The sequence below is a fragment of the Chenopodium quinoa genome, unplaced genomic scaffold (genome assembly GCF_001683475.1).
Source record: "Chenopodium quinoa cultivar QQ74 unplaced genomic scaffold, ASM168347v1, whole genome shotgun sequence".
Classification (NCBI taxonomy): Eukaryota; Viridiplantae; Streptophyta; class Magnoliopsida; order Caryophyllales; family Amaranthaceae; genus Chenopodium; species Chenopodium quinoa.
The window spans coordinates 3,595,282-3,613,677 of NW_018742630.1; the positions used below are offsets into that span (position 1 = coordinate 3,595,282).

At 36.3% G+C, this 18,396-nt stretch overlaps 1 protein-coding gene across 1 annotated transcript; it reads right to left on the reverse strand.

Moving 5' to 3' along the window:
* Positions 1-1,297: 1,297 nt before the first annotated feature.
* Positions 1,298-1,900, reverse strand: LOC110721943 (diacylglycerol kinase theta-like). The gene has a single exon (XM_021901179.1). It carries the CDS (start codon positions 1,898-1,900, stop codon positions 1,298-1,300), a length of 603 nt encoding a protein of 200 aa, XP_021756871.1.
* Between the last annotated feature and the right edge of the window lie 16,496 nt (positions 1,901-18,396).

Here is an 18,396-nt window from a genome sequence, read left to right on the forward strand (position 1 = left end):
TTGTAAATTTCTCAATATAATGTGATATGTAAAAACTTTTAAATTTGAGTTTTTATGTATTTTATATATATATATATATATATATATTTATTTATTTTAATTCAATCCATCCTTAGGTCCTGTCAACAAAAATTTCTCAATTCAAAATATATAATTTTTTTATTATTAATTAATGTAGGCAATAATTAATGGTTAAATAGTGTGTTAAAAATTAAAATATTAAATCTATTTGAATTTCTAAGTTACAAAGTTAAAACAAAAATAGCCAGTTAATGGGCCCGATTTTCTCTAACTTTTAGCACCACTTGCTCTGCAAAACCTAAATTCACTTTTAATATAGTTGGATTCCGCAATCATTTTATTGAAGCAATAATAGTAGTTCAAAATATAAATGGAACACTATTTATACCGTAAAGAAACAAAAGGTAAAAAAAAATAAAAATGGAAGCGCCTAATCCTTGTCTTTTGTTTACCGTCACTATGAAATTATACAAGTACGTATTATCACTGTTTCATATTTATTACAGCATTAGAACTTTTGTTCTATTTATTTATAAATTTACTTTGACAACATTTTTAAAATGTCAATGGTTTTACAAAAATAATTAGTCTTTACATATGCTTTTCATTGCACAAATTTTATACTTGTTGCTAATATATTGCAAATATTAATGATCAAAGTTATACATTGACACATCAACAAATTGTTCAGACTTATAACTAATATGAAATAGAGAGAGTATAGATATCAAGTGGCATTCCCGATCATTAGAATGGAACCTATCGATCTGAAAATGTTACAAGCCAAAAACATGCTCTTTAGATATTTTGGGGGGTCATTTTTGTTCTTTGGGGTTCTACAAGTGTGTTTTTGATATATATGTTGAAACTGATGTGAATTTTAATGAAATATAATCTTTAATCTCGGTTGAAAACAAGGTTTGGAATCCTGAGGCTCGGTCAAAAACACTAAGTTATACGGGCTTAAAACCTAAATAAGATCAAGAATACACAAACACAAACTTAATTACTTTTGTAAATTTCTAAGCAATAAAAACTCAGAATTTTAATAATGAAAAATAAACATATTTATTAAGCATACATCCAATTCCAAATAGGATTATAGACCGCAAACACTAATTCTATTAACCATGCTTAACTTTTGGATTGACGCCACCCAACCTCATGGTTAATAGACGACTTAAGCAAACTTCTAAAGGTAGCAGCAAACACGGGAATGAAAAAAGGACTACCGGGATAGATCACAAGAAGTGAGTAGCTATATAACTCATGAAGATTAACCTGAAGGAGCATTAATAATAAGAGTACTTAAAATGTCAAAAATGATTCCTCCAAATCCACCTTCATCATCATCATCATCATCACTAGTACCTTTGCCAGGCAAGCACCCAACATGAATATGAACATCACAAATTTCACAAAAATACCTCCAATGTTTACATGATTTGTCACAAACATCACACTTACTAGAAGCCATTAGTTGAAGCTTCAAAGTATGAGGAGGGTGTATGTCATGCTCAACCAAATATTCAGGAAATTGACTACACATAGGATGCACAAAAAACCTGCATTCCTTACACCTATAAACCTTACCTTTGATACGTTGTAGACAAAGGTTACATTTATGGATAGGTAACTTTGGTTTGTCCATAAATTGTAGTGTGTGATTTGGGTGTGTAAACGAAGGGAGCGAACTCGGGCAAGTCTCACACGACAAATGGATATCGACATTACATTCATGGCATCGATATCTCATGCCTTGACCCTCAATTTTGCAGCATTCGCACTCAAATTTTGAGTTTTTGAAGACTTCCTTCAATGGATGTTTTGTGTGTTTACTCTGGTAGCAAGAATTTGCAACTTGTTTTGGATTATCCATAGTTGCTTATGTGGTATACCCAACATCTATTGGTCATCTAAAACATATATATAATATGTCATTGCTTCATGTTCCACTTGCAATGTACTTTCGTAATTCTTTTTGAAAATTTGTTAAAAAAGGGTTTTAAGTGGTCGACTTTGTAATAAAGGACTTTATAAGTCAAATTTTGTGAAAAATGACCTTTAAGTGGTTTTGACTTGTAAATTAGGACCTTTTCAAAACTCTAGGGAGTCAACGCTAGAGTCTGCATTGACCATAATGTGACCTTAGAAACCAGTCCCATTTGCACAAAAAATTGTCTCCTTTTCCATGCCTTTATTTTAAAGCTGAGAAAATTATTCGGATAAAGTTTAAGGGTTATTTTAGCTTTAAAGGATCCAATTTAAGGTCAAAATTGTAAAAAAATTACTAAAAGTATCTCATTTTTCTTAAGAAGAAATATATCGGTTTGCATGCTTTATATTTATGTTGAGAAAATTTCTTCATTAGTTAGGGTTTTGGCCGGGCTCATATTAGCTCTTAAGGCTCCAATTTGAGGTCAAAATTAGCAAAGAAAATTACTTAAATTTCTCGTTTTGTGTGCTAAACGTTGTCTCATCAGTTTACATGTTGATATTTTTAGCCGACAAAATTAATCAATTAAGGTTTTATGGGTCATTATTTACTCATTATGACACAAAAAAGTCAAATTTAAGGTTACAATTGGTAAAAAAAAAAAAAAAATATCACGAACATCTTAGTCTTGTACTGAGTCATTCATGGCACACAAACCAAGTCATTTCTCAAAAAATTGTTAATTTTGATCTTAAATTGAATTCTTAAGGACCAAAATTACCCCCAAAACCTTAATCAAATAATTTTTCACGACATAAATTAAGAGCACATGAATCGAGACAATTCTCGGCATGGAAAAACGAAACATTTCTATTAATTTTACATTTATTTTGACTCAAATTTGATTCTTGAAAATCAAAATAAATGACCCCTAAAACTTTAACAAAGCAATTATTTCAATTTGTAAATCAAGAATCAAGAAATTTGAAAAACGGGTTGTTTTTTTAAAGGACTATGGCATCCACTCTTCGGGATTTTGGCAAAAAATTCCGACTCACAACACAAAACTGCTTACAGAATATCATTTTTCACAAATTTTGATTTAAAAAATATTTTCTCACAAAGTCGACCACTTAAATAATATTTTTGTCCAATTTTTCATTTCTTTTAATTAGAATGTTGTACAATAATTTCAAAATTATTTTAACCAATGATTTCCTCTAATTTCTCACCTTTTATTTTAGGAAAGTTGTTTAGTGTACCCCCAATCTAGATTTAAAAAATGCATTGTGTATCCTTAAAAACTTTCAACTGCATCATGTACCCCTGAGATTTGTAAATAAATGCACCAAATACCCTAATCCTCTAACAAATGCACATATCATTGACTTATCAAATTAATATCATGCCCACACACTGACTCACTTTTAGTACTTTATATTTATGCAGTAAAACCACCTAAAAGCATAAATTATATCAAAATTTGAACTCCGACGATCATTCTAAATCCTAAACATCTGGGTGTTAGAATTTGCTTTATTAATTAAGTTCACTTTATAATTAATGGTTTAGCATTATAGTAGCATTAAACTATAATAGTTTAATAGAATTTAATTTGATGCTTAGAGGGTCTCAATTTTACAAAAATCAACATATATTGTGAGTCTAAGGGGAATTGGTGTGAGTTTTTACAAACCTCGAGAATACATGGTGCATTTAAAAGTTTTTAAAAATATACGGTGCATTTTTTAAAACCTTAAAGGTACATGGAACAATTTCCCTTTTTATTAAGTCCATTTTATTTTTTAACTATTTCTTGAATCTTTCACCTCTTAAAAATCATCCATTCCTCACATTGTGATTTAAAAAAAAAAAAAAAAAAAAAAACATCAATACGTACTCCGTTGTATATTACTACGTATATGTTGAACTGTAGTCAGTTAATCATTTTTTTTTAATTTTTTTATTGACAGTTGTAGACTTGTAGTCAACTAACTTTCTTCTTTAATTTTGAATTAGACTATTGTGTCATTAATTCATTGGTACGTTGTGAACTTGCACTGATAAGCCAATAACTAAATAAAGCAACAAGGATACAATTTCTGTGTGGAACCAATTTTTTTATTTATTTTTTTTTTTAAAAAAAAAAATTGTATATTTAACTATGTTTGAACACAAGACTAATAAGAAATGAATTAATATTATTAGTATTTTTGTTACTTTTTAATTATGTTTAATATTCAATTATAATATGATAAATATTTTGTAAAAAACATCAATTTTAAAGCACCTATTTAATTTCATTGTTATTTGTTCACTATTAAAAATTACATATTTTATATTTTATAACTTAAATAATATTTATTGATATTCAAAGTAAAATCCGTTACATCATTCAAAACACACACTAGTATAAAAAATTAAATCAACTAATATTTGATACTCTTATATAAATATATAATACATCTCGTAATATGAAGTAAGACAATTGTAATTAAAAAAAATGTAGTTTTTTTTAACACAAAATAAAAGACTCATATTAAATGGCTAATGCCTTATTGTTAATTACATCAAGCATCCTATAATTTTTACAAGGAAAATAATGCTGCACACCAAAAAAACAGCCTATGAAAAATGTAGTTGTGCAAACTAAATTACACGCGTAGTACTTTTTAATCTAATTTACACGCATGCTTCGCGACTCGTGAGTACTCCTAGCCTCCTAGAGTACGAATTGAAAAGACGCAAAGTGAAGGAAAAAAGTGTGCTCGTACAAAGGACCTGTGGGATGGTTGGGCGATTAAGCTTAGTGATTTTTGTACAATTAGGCCCACATCTACCGGAGTCAATTCAAGTCATTGTGCCGGGTTTAGTTAAGTAGGGTCGGATCTGATTTATTTTAAATTTTAGTCATACTAAATTATTCCTCCGTAATCGGAATAGTTTTTGACACCTCTATCCACTCTTAGGGGTGTACACCGGTCCAAAATCGGACCGGACTTGGACCGGACCTGTTTGGACCGGGGACCTGAATTGGGTAATTATGAGGACCGGGGACCGGACCTGAATTAACACGTCCGGTTCCGGGCCAGACCTGAAAAATCAGGTCCGGTCCGGGTTTGGACCTGAATGGACCTGTTTTGTGTCTTTTTCGTTTTTTTTTTAATACAAAACCTGTTGGACCTGCATATGGACCTGTTTTGTGATTTTTAGACCTGTTGCATAATTTAATAATTACATACAAACCAAAATTATCAATTACAAAACTACATAAAGTCTATAAAGTCCCGATTCTCAAACACCAAAAATACAAATGAGTCCACCGAAAATACAAATAAGTCCACGAAAACTCATAAAATTACATAAATTCTCTTAAGTCTCAACTCTCAAGTACTAGAAATACATAAATTCTCCAACGAGTTGTTTTCCCTTTGATCGCGTGATTCACACTAATGAGTCCACGAAAACAACTTCATCGTCTACATCGTTAGATTCACCACGTTGCACCTCTAAATAAAATACAATATAGAATATATTAATGATTGATAACAATGAAATAATAAATTTGGTGTAACAAAATTTCAAATACATAAAATTATTACTACCTTTCTCTATTTCCTCTAACTCTTTCAAATTTTCTTCCACATCAACAATTTGCACTTCCTTAGCTCTAAGCCAATCTTGTGTGCAAAGTAACGCTTGAACCATCTTCAATACAAAAATATTACACAAATATGTATAAACAAAGTCATATTAAGATATAAACAAACTTGATTTTATAAAATAAAAAGATAACGATGCATTACCTTAGGAGTTAAAGAACTCCGAAATGGATCTAGAGTACGACCTCCCGTACTAAAAGCAGATTCCGATGCAACGGTCGACAATGGGATGGCTAGTATGTCACGTGCCATGCGATTAAGAATCACATAACGCTGACCATTCTTACCCCACCATGTCAATGCATCTTGTTCTTCCTCCTCCGGCCCTAATTGAGCATTTAAGTACCTATCCAACTCACTTATCGCATACCCACTTGTCCCCTTCAATCGTTTTGGTCTTTCTTTTAGTTTCCTCACATAATCGGAACCCACTCCTTTACTATTATCAATATCCATTGACATATTATCTCCACAATCTGGAATATTAGAAGTAGCATACATTTTTCTATATTCCTCAAATAAAGAGTAAGCGAACTCCTTCACATCATTAGCAAGTTTTGTACCCTTTTCCGGTCCATGCATATCCGTTAGTGTCAATTCAACAATGACCATCTTAGAGTGAGGGTCGAGAAGAAGAGCAACATAAATGAACTTATTCATCTTATCCACATCCCCCCAATACTTATCAAACTTTTTTTTCATTGCAATGGCCATAGCTTGAAAATTCAAGTCCTCACTTTGTTCCCAATTATTCAACATATCATACATAGAAGCAATTTCTCCTAAACCTTTATTAGCTGTCACATAATGGGAACCAGAAATTCGTTTAGTTAACAGATAAAACCCCTCTAGAAACAAAACCAACCTCTCCACTTTTTCCCAATCTTCGGGTTCGGGAGGCCTTTCATTGTCATTCAAATCCTCTCCATCAGGAAGAGATAACCCACTAAAAACACGTCGAAACTTCAAAGCCGTTTCCAACATTATGTATGTGGAGTTCCAACGAGTGGGGACATCAAAGGATAAAGAAGATTTTGAATCTATGTTTGCTTTTTGCACAAGATCTTTGAATCTAAGTATTCTTGCAGGGGAATTCTTAACATATTTCACAGTATTTCTAACTCTATCAATGCACACACCATGTTCTCTAATACCATCTCACACAATTAAATTAATGATATGAGCAATGCATCTAACATGAAGATTTTTTCCATCATTTATACATCATGTTCTTCTAACCATTCTACTCAAGTGTGCACAAGCAACATCATTTGAAGAAGCATTATCAACAGTGACAGTAAAAAGTTTATCATCAATACCCCAATACTCTAAACATGCCTCAACTGCTTTTCCAATAGCCTCTCCTTTATGACTAGAAATTGGACAAAAATTTATGATCTTTTTATTCAATTTCCAGTCATTATCAATGAAATGAGCTGTAAGACACATATAATTAATTCTTTGTATTGAAGTCCAAGTATCAGTGGTCACAGAAATTCTTTGACATGTCTTAAACATTTCTCTCAATTTCTCTTTTTCACTATAATACAACTTTAAACAATCACGAGCAATGGTAACACGAGATGGAATGTGAAATTGTGGACATGCAACTTGCACAAAGTGCCTAAAACCGGGTTTTTCCACATGCTTAAATGGTAACTCATCAACAATAATCATGTGAATCAATGCCTCTCTAACATCATTCAAGTTAATAATCCTACTCCCACACTTTAATTCACTACTCTCATGTTCTTGATCAAAATACAATTTAGTTTGCTTTTCTTTGCCCTTTTCTTTTTCTATATTAATAGGATTACCGAGACATGATTCTGCATGGTTTTTAACATTTTTTGAACCATTAAGATTACCATCAGCAGCAAAAGTTTTAGGACAGAACTTACATTCAGCTCGTAGTTTTCCATTCTCGACGTACTCTAAGTAATATTTCCAATACTCAGCTTTCCTCTTACTTTTTCTGTTCCATATATATTCCCGCCCCGCTTTTAGCTTCTTATCAGGAGGCAAAGTAGATTGCAATTCTTCCATATCCTTTTCAGAAAGTGGCTGTGACGTTTGTTCAGAAAAAGAAGCAGACTGTTTGGATTGAGAGCTCTCCATCTACAATATAATTATATACAATATAAGTAATTTTAAAGTAACAATTATATACACATACCATTTTATAAAAAAATTTAAGAGCAACTTACATTGCAAGAATAAGAATCCGTGGTTCCTTGACTTCCTTCACTCCCTGCAAGAATATGATACGGAGTATGAGTTAGTTTAATAAGTGCAAGTCCATTCATTATTCATTAGAAAACCAAACAATGATTAATATAATGAATCACTAGTTCACTACTCATCCAAAAAATTTCTCAACGATCAAAATTTATTACGAAGTAGTAAGTTACTAAGTTGTGCCGCATTATGTTGGATCAATTTGCAGGTTGGTATTATGGTATATATTCAACTATTCATAATACAATGTGAAATTGAATTGCCACATATAACATTCAAACACAGAGACTAATAATGCATACAAATATACAATAGAGTACATACTTAGCAGTTTTCTGTATTATACAGAAATATTGATTGAGATAATGATGGATTTTTTTTTGTATTTCTCATCATCAAGACAAATTCAAGTGGAGACATATATTACCTTGAATAACTTATACTTTAGGAATAAACACAAATTTTCGCACTAAATTAATCTTAATAATCATAATAAACACAAAATTTCGAACTAAATTTCGCACTTGAACCCTAAACCCTAAACTTCTTAATTCTTATGAACCCTAAACTCAAAAAAACCAAAAAAAAAAATAGAAATTCGAAAGAGATGAACTAAAAATAAGAAATTCAACATGCAAACATCAAACAAATAAACAATCATTAAAAGCAATTGAAAATTTGAAACAAGAATAAACATATAAATTCTCACACTTAAATTTATTATTTCGAATTAAAAATACCAAAATTATAAGCAAATACTTACCAGATATTATCGGTGTGCATCGCCTGAGAGAATGAGGGAGGTGTCGGCAGTGGGCGGTGGCCGGAGCGAGTTGGGACAGCCGCGTTGAGAAGTTGAGATTGAGGGAGGCTGAGAGAATCAGTTTGGGCTTAGGGAGTTAGGGTTAGAACTTAAAAATATGAAAGAGAAGTTTTAACGTCAGTTTCAATTTTTCAGAGTTTGGTTTTCTTTTTTTCTTTTTTTTTTTTTTTAATTACGATTTTCCCGGGTTTCAGGTCCGGACCTGAAAACCCTGGGTTTGGACCGGGAACCTGGATTTTTAAGAACCGGGACCGGACCTGAATCAACAGGTCCGGGTCAGGTCCGGTCCGGTTCAGGTCGGTTCAGGTCCGGGCCAATTTTTGTACACCCCTATCCACTCTCGCTGGTGGATAATGATAAGGTTGTCGGGTATCGGGATTCAATTCCACTTTAGATCGGTGAAGCGAGTAGGATTGAATCGTTAACATCGGATCGTAGGATAGTAAAATCCTATAAAATTGATAAATTGAGTTAGACAAGATAGACTTTACTACTTCGGAGAAGCTGAGTCGGTGCAACATGTTTCAGTGAATGGAGCGATTTCATCTTTGGAGTTATGGCATAAAAGGATGCGGCACCCTTTAGAGAATGTAGTAAAGTTACTTCCTCCTGTAGTTGATTTTAAGGGTAGTCTAAATAAAAATTGTGAAGTTTGTTTTCAGACTAAACATCCCGGGGACAAATTTTCGTCTAGTGATAGTAGAGCAAGTCGTATTTTTGAAAAAATACATTGTGATTTGTGGGGTTCCTATAGGCATGCTTTGTCTTGTGGAGCTCGTTTTTTTAACTAATGTTAATGATTTTTCCCGTGCAGTGTAAGTTTATTTGTTGGATGATAAAACGGAAATTTTTCGTACTTTTATGAGTTTTATTGCTATGATTAATCGTCAATTCCCACAATTGATAAAAATTGTTCAAAGTGATAATGGTACAGAGTCTAATTGTTTGCATAATTATTTTTCTGCTACCGGCATATTATTTTACACATCATGTGTTGGGACATCACAACAAAATGGTAGAGTTGAACGAAAACACAAACACAATTTAAATGTAACCCGTGCCTTAAGATTTAAAGCTCACTTGCCAATTTATTTTGGGGGAGAGCGTGTCCTTACAATCGCTCATTAAATAAACTGTACCCCATCTCCTTTGCTACACAGTAAAACACCCTTTGAAATATTATCTGGCCTCCTCCATCTTAAAATGTCATCCGAACCTTTGGTTGCTTATGCTTTGCTCACAATCAAAAGTTAAAGGGAGATAAATTTGAAAGTCGAAGTAGAAAGTGTGTTTTGTTGGGGTATCCGTTTGGTAAAAAAGGGTGGAACTTGTATGATCTTGACAAGCAAGAATTTTTTGTGTCGAGGGATGTAAAATTCTTTGATGACGTATCCCCTTTTATTGATAAGAACATGGTAAACATTATTGAGCCGGAAAGGGTAGTTCCTATGTATGATGATGTTGTGATCAATGATGATTTCTATGATGATGGCAGTCCAGGGAGTGCATCCAAGGAAATGGACGTTCGAGGGAATCCATTGGGCGATGGGTTCCTGGCCGATCAGTAGAGCAACGCCACTCCCACTGGCCGACCAACGCACGTTGGATCGCACCAGTAGTAGCATGCCTCGCTGCAACAGCAGGGGCTACATTAGCAGCTCGAGCATGCTCCGCAGCATATGTCGCACAACAGTGAGTCGTACAGCACCGAACCACACAGCAGTTCGTAGTGTCAACTTGTGCCACAGCAAACTGAGTCTTTTAGCTCATCTAATCAGCATAATTTGGGTGGGGGTTTTCAATTAAAAACTCCTTTGTTCTTATACGAGATTATGTGAATCATACAAATATTGCAAAAAGTCCATCTTTGCCTACACCGCTTCCACATCAAAAATCAGGTACCCCGTATTTTATAGCACATTACATTAATTGTGATAATTTTTCTGTCAATTACCGTAAATTCTTCGCAGCTATAATTTTGGTTCATGATTCGAAATCTTTCAAGGAGGCTATGAGACATGAGGGGTGATGAAAATCAATGCAAGAAGAAATCCGCGCCTTTGAAGATAATGGGACTTGGACATTAGAGGAGTTGCCTCCTCAAAAACGTGCTCTTGGAAGTCAATGGGTCTATAAGACCAAATATTTGTCTAATAGAGATGTAGAATGATTAATGTCAAGATTAGTGATCTTTGGCAACCATCAATTGGAGGGCATTAACTACAATGAGACATTTGCTCCGGTAACAAAGATGACAAATATCCGAGCTTTCTTAGCAATAGCCGACTCGAAGAACTGGGAACTTCATCTGATGGATGTGCATAATGCTTTTTTACATGGTGATCTTAAAGAAGAGGTGTACATGAAATTTTCCCTGGGGTTCAAAAGCCTGAATCCGAAATTGGTATGTCGGTTGTGGAAGTCATTATATGGTTTGAAGCAAGCTCCGCGTTGTTGGATTGCTAAGCTTGTTACTGCTCTAAAAGGGTATGGGTTTCTATAATCCTACTCTGATTATTCTTTGTTTACATTGACGATTTGATTATTTCTGGCAATGATTCCGTTGCGTTATTAGCTTTTAAGGTTTATTTGGGTGACTGTTTTAAAATGAAAGATCTAGGGCCCACGAAATATTTTCATGGCATTAAGGTTCCATGAAGTGTGACGGGATTAATTTTGTGTGAGTGCAAATACACGCTAGACATTATTTTTGAGGTTGGCTTGACAGGTGCAAAGCCTAGTGACTTTTCGATAGAGCAGAATCACATATTGGGTCACGCGAATGATCTAGAGGCATATCCCGTCTTATTGGTCGATTGGTCTATCTTGCTGTGACACGACCGGACCTAGCTTATTCGGTGCTTATATTATCGCAGTTCATGCAGACACCACAAACGGAGCATTGGGATGCTGCCTTACATGTGGTTTGATACTTGAAGGGTACACCCGGGCAAGGGATTTTTCTACGGGCAGCAGTGATTTGACGCTTCAAGGATGGTGTGACTCGGATTGGGCGGTTTGTCCAATTACTCGTAGATCGTTGATAGGTTGGTTAGCTTTTTTTAGGCCAATCTCCCATCTCCAATCTCCTGGAAGATAAAGAGGCAAAATACAGTGTCGAAGTCGTCGACAGAGGTAGAATACCGTTCTATGGCAGCCATAACTTGTGAGCTAAAATGGTTGAAAGGTTCGCTATTGAGTTTGGGTGTGCATCATCCAAAGGATATTCCATTTTTTTGTGATAGTCAGTCAGCTCTACATATTGTTAAAAATCCTGTATTTCATGAAAAGGCTAAGCACATCGAAATCAATTGTCATTTTGATGCTATTACGGAAGGTATTATTGCTCATATTATATTACAGATTCACAGTTAGCTGACATTTTTACCAAGGCACTTGGCAAACGACAGTTTGATTTTCTATTTTCCAAGTTGGGCATTCTTAATCCTCATCATGCTCCAACTTGAGGGGGGGGGGGGGGGGGGGTGGGGGAGGGGTTGTTACGATATGATGAAGATTTGGTTTGATATGATTAGGATTGTTAGTTGGAAAAATATAAAGTTTTGTTAAGTTGTGATCTTAGCTAATAATCTTTACATAATTATCCTTTGTAATACTCTATATATTTTTGGCCAAGTGCGTGAATAAAGGCAAGCATAGTTGTTCTCCGATCCATTATTATTTCTCAAATAATGACTACTACACACATTTTTGAAGCTATAAAATTGCTTAAATTTATGGTTAGTAGTAATTTTCTAGGCGTAAATAAAAGGTTGATTGCTTTGTCTCAATTTAATAATTTAAGTAGGATCCTACCCGATCTTGTACGATTAGGAAGGATCCTGACCGATCCCACATTGTTCTTGGTTGCTCTGCAATTCTGCATCCGATCTAGATCCGTTGTCTAAAATTGGATTGTAGGATTCAAATCGTGTTTCTAATGATTAATGGTATTGTTTTCCTACCAAAATAAAGTAATCTAATCTATAAACTATACTAATATATATTAAAAAAAAAAAATATTCGTAAGAATGTATATGGGCTACCAAAAAAAGCTTGATTTAGTGGGAAAGTTTGCATTCCACAAGCTCTAGAGACACTTTAGTGTGAGGATACCCTTATAAGTTATAACCCTTTTCCCCCACTCTCAAAGTGCCTATCTCGCTAACCCAGGGCGGGATGACCAGTGTGAGGTTCCAGCCCGATAGGGCTCTTCTCCTACTAACATAAAAAAAAATGACTATGTGACACGTAGGCCCTTCATCACTCCATATCACACATTCAACTCCTCATTATGCTACGTCACTAACTCAATCAACTAGATTAAAAAAATATGGATGAGAGGTTCAAACACTAAACCTCTTGAAAGAAATATCATTAACCAACGTATTGTTAATTATACTCTAATCTTGCATACAAATTAATACTATATTACAAACGTATTGAAACACTACACAAACAAACTATTAAATGACTTTACGAAATTAGTAGTTTCACAACTACAAAAGTATTCCCGTAAACAAAAATTAAAAAAAAAAAAAAAGAACTACTACAAAAGTAGTAATGTGGTGTAATACCTGAGCTACTCATTAGTTTTTCTTTAGATCTGATCCCATAATAAATCATTATTTTGGATATTCTTTGTATATTAATTTGGTCATATTGAACTGAATTTGTAATATATTTTCCAACCAATTTCACGTATCGACCGCTTTTGTAATACCTCGTATTTTTTAAACATATTTTCTAATTAATCAATTAGTATTTTCAAAAGGTTATTTTAGTAATTTATTCTATTATTTGAATTTTGGAGCCAAAATGATATTTGAATTTTGGCTCCAGAAACATTTCATAAACTCAATTATTGATGAACTTGAAGAACAAATTCTTATTTTCCATCTCATTAAGATTTGATCATGCCAATTACTTGCCTTAAATCTTTCTTGATTATTCCCCAAGCAAAGTCTACTTACCATTTAATATTTCATGATCAAACACTTACCTTGTTTATTAATTACTTAATCACCATAAAATAATCTTTCCTAAATTCTTAAACTCTCATTTCCAAGTAATTCCTTAAACTAAATTTGCCATATTCCTACAATTTCTTACCTTAATTCTTGCATGCTCTAGCCTATAAATACCCATGCATCAAAGCTAAAAACTCACACCAAAACTCTCTTTTTTCTCTCTAATTTCTCTTTATTTATCCCCTCTCTTTCTCACGTATTTCTTGCACAACCATCACCACAAAGCACCACAGTAATCGACTGCCACCAGCACTGACGCCAGCCACCACCCTCTGCTGGCAGCAGCCACGTGCCGACAAGCTGTTGCCCCCTTGCCGTACCTCTTCTTCCTCCCTTCCTCCACCTTTCAGTTTTCTACCTTTCTTCTCTCATCATCATCATCATCATCATCATCATCATCATCATCATCATCATCATCATCATCATCATCATCATTATTATTATTATTATTTATTTTTATTTTTATTATTATTATTATTATTATTATTATTATTATTATTATTATTATTATTATCTCAAAAACAGAAAAAGTCATACAACCTACATTAAATTAGTGGGAAGCCGAGATACAATCTGGGCCCCCACTCCTCTAGCTATAGCGAAACCTACCCTAGTGAAGATATGGGCTGCAGCACGAGCACAATGTCTTGCGTCGTTGAGAACCTCTGAACTTGCTTCAGCAATGCAACAACCTCCTTCTCTAATTCCCCAAGCGAAGAAAAGGAGAAGGGAATGAAACCATATCCAATCAGCTGACAACTAGCTTCATACTTCACCCACTTTCGATGAGCCGCATCAACCACAACCCGTCCAGGAACAAAGTCAGATAGCCCTGTCTGTGTCAAAGGAGAAGACCCTGTTAATTCCACACAAACATCGTGACCACGGTCCAAGGAATAAAGTAACACATCAACAGGTCTGAGTGTCCCGTCATTCCCTCCAGACAACCCTATGTCAACTTCCTTTCTTGCTGAAATCCCAGATCTGTAGCAAATATCAACAACGGTATCCCGGACAACATTATGGCGATGTTTAATACCCACAATACCAGCACACGATACCGCGTGATCACCGAAAATATCCCCAGTAAAAACCCGAGAACAAGCAGAGCACGACATCGGGATAGAGAACAATGGAACACACATCCTGTAGAACAACACACATCGGTAGGTCTTTGCGTTCATCGTATGACCCAACCCAAAAATAGGAACTGCCCGAAGCCAGGCAGAGGTGTGATCTCCCTGCTGCGATTTCCACAATGCTGATTGCCAAGGAGACAAAGAAAAGGCGGATTCTGCAGAAGCGGTAACCTTTGTGAAATATATATCGGCCAATTTCTTCATGAGTTTAGGGGCAACGATCTCACTAGGATTACTCATAATGTCATACTCCACTATTCCATTAAACAGACTCAAAGCATCTGTAAAGGCTCGTCCCAGACCAACAATGCCAGCATGTCGTAAAAGCTGTGTCTGCAACCCAGTTGACTGTAACCGAGAAGCAAGAAAAGCAAAATGACGAACATCACCTGCGGAATATATTCGAAGCCCTCCAAACGCAAATGGTAAGGTGGCAAGGCGCCATTGCCAATCACCAAACCCAGGCCCCGAAGCAGTAACAATACGCTCCAAAGAAGATCGAAGAGCCCCGTCGAATGTGCGCTGAGCCGTCTCAAAAGTACTAGGAGGACAAGTACATAATGCAAAGTAGAGTTTAGAAACTCCGGTACATGCCCTAGGTAACAATAGCTCACACTGAGGATCATCAAGCATAACAACCTTATCCATAAGCACAATGGTCTTGGTCACCCTCTACATCACAAGCTCACCACTAAAACCGAAATCGGAACTAGCAGGACCACCAAGAAACTTAACACCACGCAAAGGTCGAGCAATATTAGGCGGAAAAACACCCACAAGCTTGCTTCGAGGGTCTTCTGTAGGCCAGAAAACTTTAGTTTTTTCCACATTAAGGTGTAACCCTAAACGAGGTCCTTCCTCCATAATCAACTACAGAACCTTCCCCACCACCAAAGTGTCACCAATAACAGTGCCGTCATCCAAATACCACGCCTGAAAACATAAGTCAAAAGCATCTCTGATTTTACAAACCAGGGGCTGTAAAACTAAAGCAAAAAGTAGAGGACCAAGGGGATCACTCTGCTGCACTCCTTGACACGACCATAAGGATTGGTCCCCATAATACAATCTGGCTGGATTAGAATAGCATAATTTAACCCAACGCGAAATGCCTGGACAATGACGACGAACTTCACGCAACATGACTGTACGATCAACAAGATTGAAGGCGTTTTGAAAATCCACCAACAACATAGAAAGACCCACATCGGAGCCACGGTCCTCAATCAACCGATTCACAGCATGAAGAACTGCCTCACCACCTGAAGAAACCCCAACGCAAAATTGAAGACCATTAAAGTAACTTCCTAAAGACTGGCCAACCATACCAGCACCCACCTTCGAAACTAGACACCACCAAATAGTACCCACAGGTATAGGACGAATACCACCACCGGGCTTGACAAGTGGGGTAAGAGGAGCACTAGCAACATACTCTCCTAGTTCCAAAGGACACTTTCCATCTAGAAAGAGATTAACCACCCCGGAAATAGAGCCTACTAACTCATCTGATACAGCCACAACAGCACCACTCAAGCAATCCATAAGGTGCTGAGCACGTAAACCGTCCCTAACACAAGATGTGCCACGAGGAAAACTCCTAATCCGATCCAAAACAACATCAGAAGTAGTAACGAGATGAAGACCATCAATAGGTATATCAGGCAAGGATGGAGCTGGAGAAGCAGGGTGTTTAGACTGTAAACCCGCGAGAGTGGCGTCATTATAAGGTGCAACGCTTGAAGAAGAAAGAACCCGGACTGCAACAGTGTAATGGCCGTCACAAATCTTCCTACGACACTGCCTAACATTAAGATCCTCCAAATCAAGATCCTCATCACCAACCACTGAAAAAGTAAGAGAATCCTCTGCCAAAGTATCCCTCACAGGCTGCAAATTACCACCTAGTGCACTCCAAGAACAAATAGCATGCGAAAAACACTCTTCTTGATGCCGACGTTTTACCGAAGAGCTGCTCCGCAAGCGAAAGGTTTAAAGGGTGTAAAGAGGTAACACCAACAAAGAGACCCAACTATAAATGTCATCAGGCCTAGAGATCACCTTATCAAGGGCACCTTTGAGAGCTCGAGAAAACCCCAGACGACACTTGGGAGGTATAGACTTCACAGTACAAAACCCCTTAGAGAACAAACAATCAAGAAGAGCCACATCAAAAACACAATGTTGATCTTGCACCAAACCACCTATGTGCCCAAGCTGAGCCGGGAAAGAGGGAGCTTGCGGCTTGGAGAAACCATGAAGCATAAGACGAACAATAACATCTTCTTCATCCGGGGGTGACACAATCTCACTCGGACTATGACGACACTTGGTATGAAGCGTATGAGTTTTGTAGCGAACCCCACACAGCCAAATTCCCATACGCGAAAAAGTAACTTCAGCCTCAGTATAAACAGCCAAATTAGAAGTAAGAGAATGTCGAGTCATATCCCGCACACCAATGCAACAATGACGATCACAAAGATGCTTGATCAAAGAACTTCTAGTAAGGCCATTCCCACCCTCATCTTGACAACCACTAAGACCCACAAAGGGACAATGAAACCTCACGGACATAGCTTCACCACCACCACAACCAAAAACCACAGCCAAAAGCACCTTGAAACACCAACAAAAAACCTATACAAAACCACCAAGAATGGCACTAGAAATAGAAGGTACAAATAGACGCTACACCACAAACCCACAAAACTACACCACAAACCCACAAATGCACTAAAACATAACTCAAAATTGCTCACCAAAAATGCAGCACAGTTGAACACCGAAATAAAAAACTTTGGAAAATGAACACCGAAAAAAATCTCATCAAAAAATGAACACCGATAGAAATAGTAACCACCGACAGAAATAGTGATCACCAAATATGATCACCAACAGAAATGGTGGACACCGACAGTTGATCACTGAAAAATGATCAACGCTGAATGTATTGCAAAACCACCAAAAAAAAAGACTTACAGGCCTGAAAATATCACTGCCACAGGATGCCCGAATGTTGCCTGAAACACGCCGGAAAACCACTTGAAACACCACCTGAAACACGCAGGGAAATTGCGCCTCGAAACCCCCTGAATTTCGCCCAAGCAAACATCGAGAACACACCTGACCTGAACTCGCACAACCTGAATGCCGGAAAGCCGCTTGAAACCCTTCGGAAAGACGCCTGAAGTAGCCTGGAAAACGAAAGCCTACCCTACCCTAATTGCCCCTGAACGAGAGAAAAAGTTGTTTACAAGAAATTAGTGGGGAGCTGAGACACTGTCTGGGCCCCGACTCCTCTAGCTATAGCAAACCCGATCTTGCTGAAGATGTGAGCAGCAGCACGAGCACCTATATCTTGAGTCCTTGCGAACACCTAAACCCGCTTCAGCTACGTAACAACATCCTTCTCTAATTCCCCTAATGAAGAAAAGGAGAAAGGAAGAAAACCATAGCCAATAGCCCTACAACGCGCCCCATACTTGTCCCGCTTCCGCTAGGCCGCAATCGACACAACACGACCAGTAACGAAGTTAGACAACCC

What these genes read in the sequence shown, in the direction of transcription:
- LOC110721943 (XM_021901179.1), bottom strand. Translation starts at nt 1,900, where the DNA reads ATGGATAATCCAAAACAAGTTGCAAATTCTTGCTACCAGAGTAAACAC.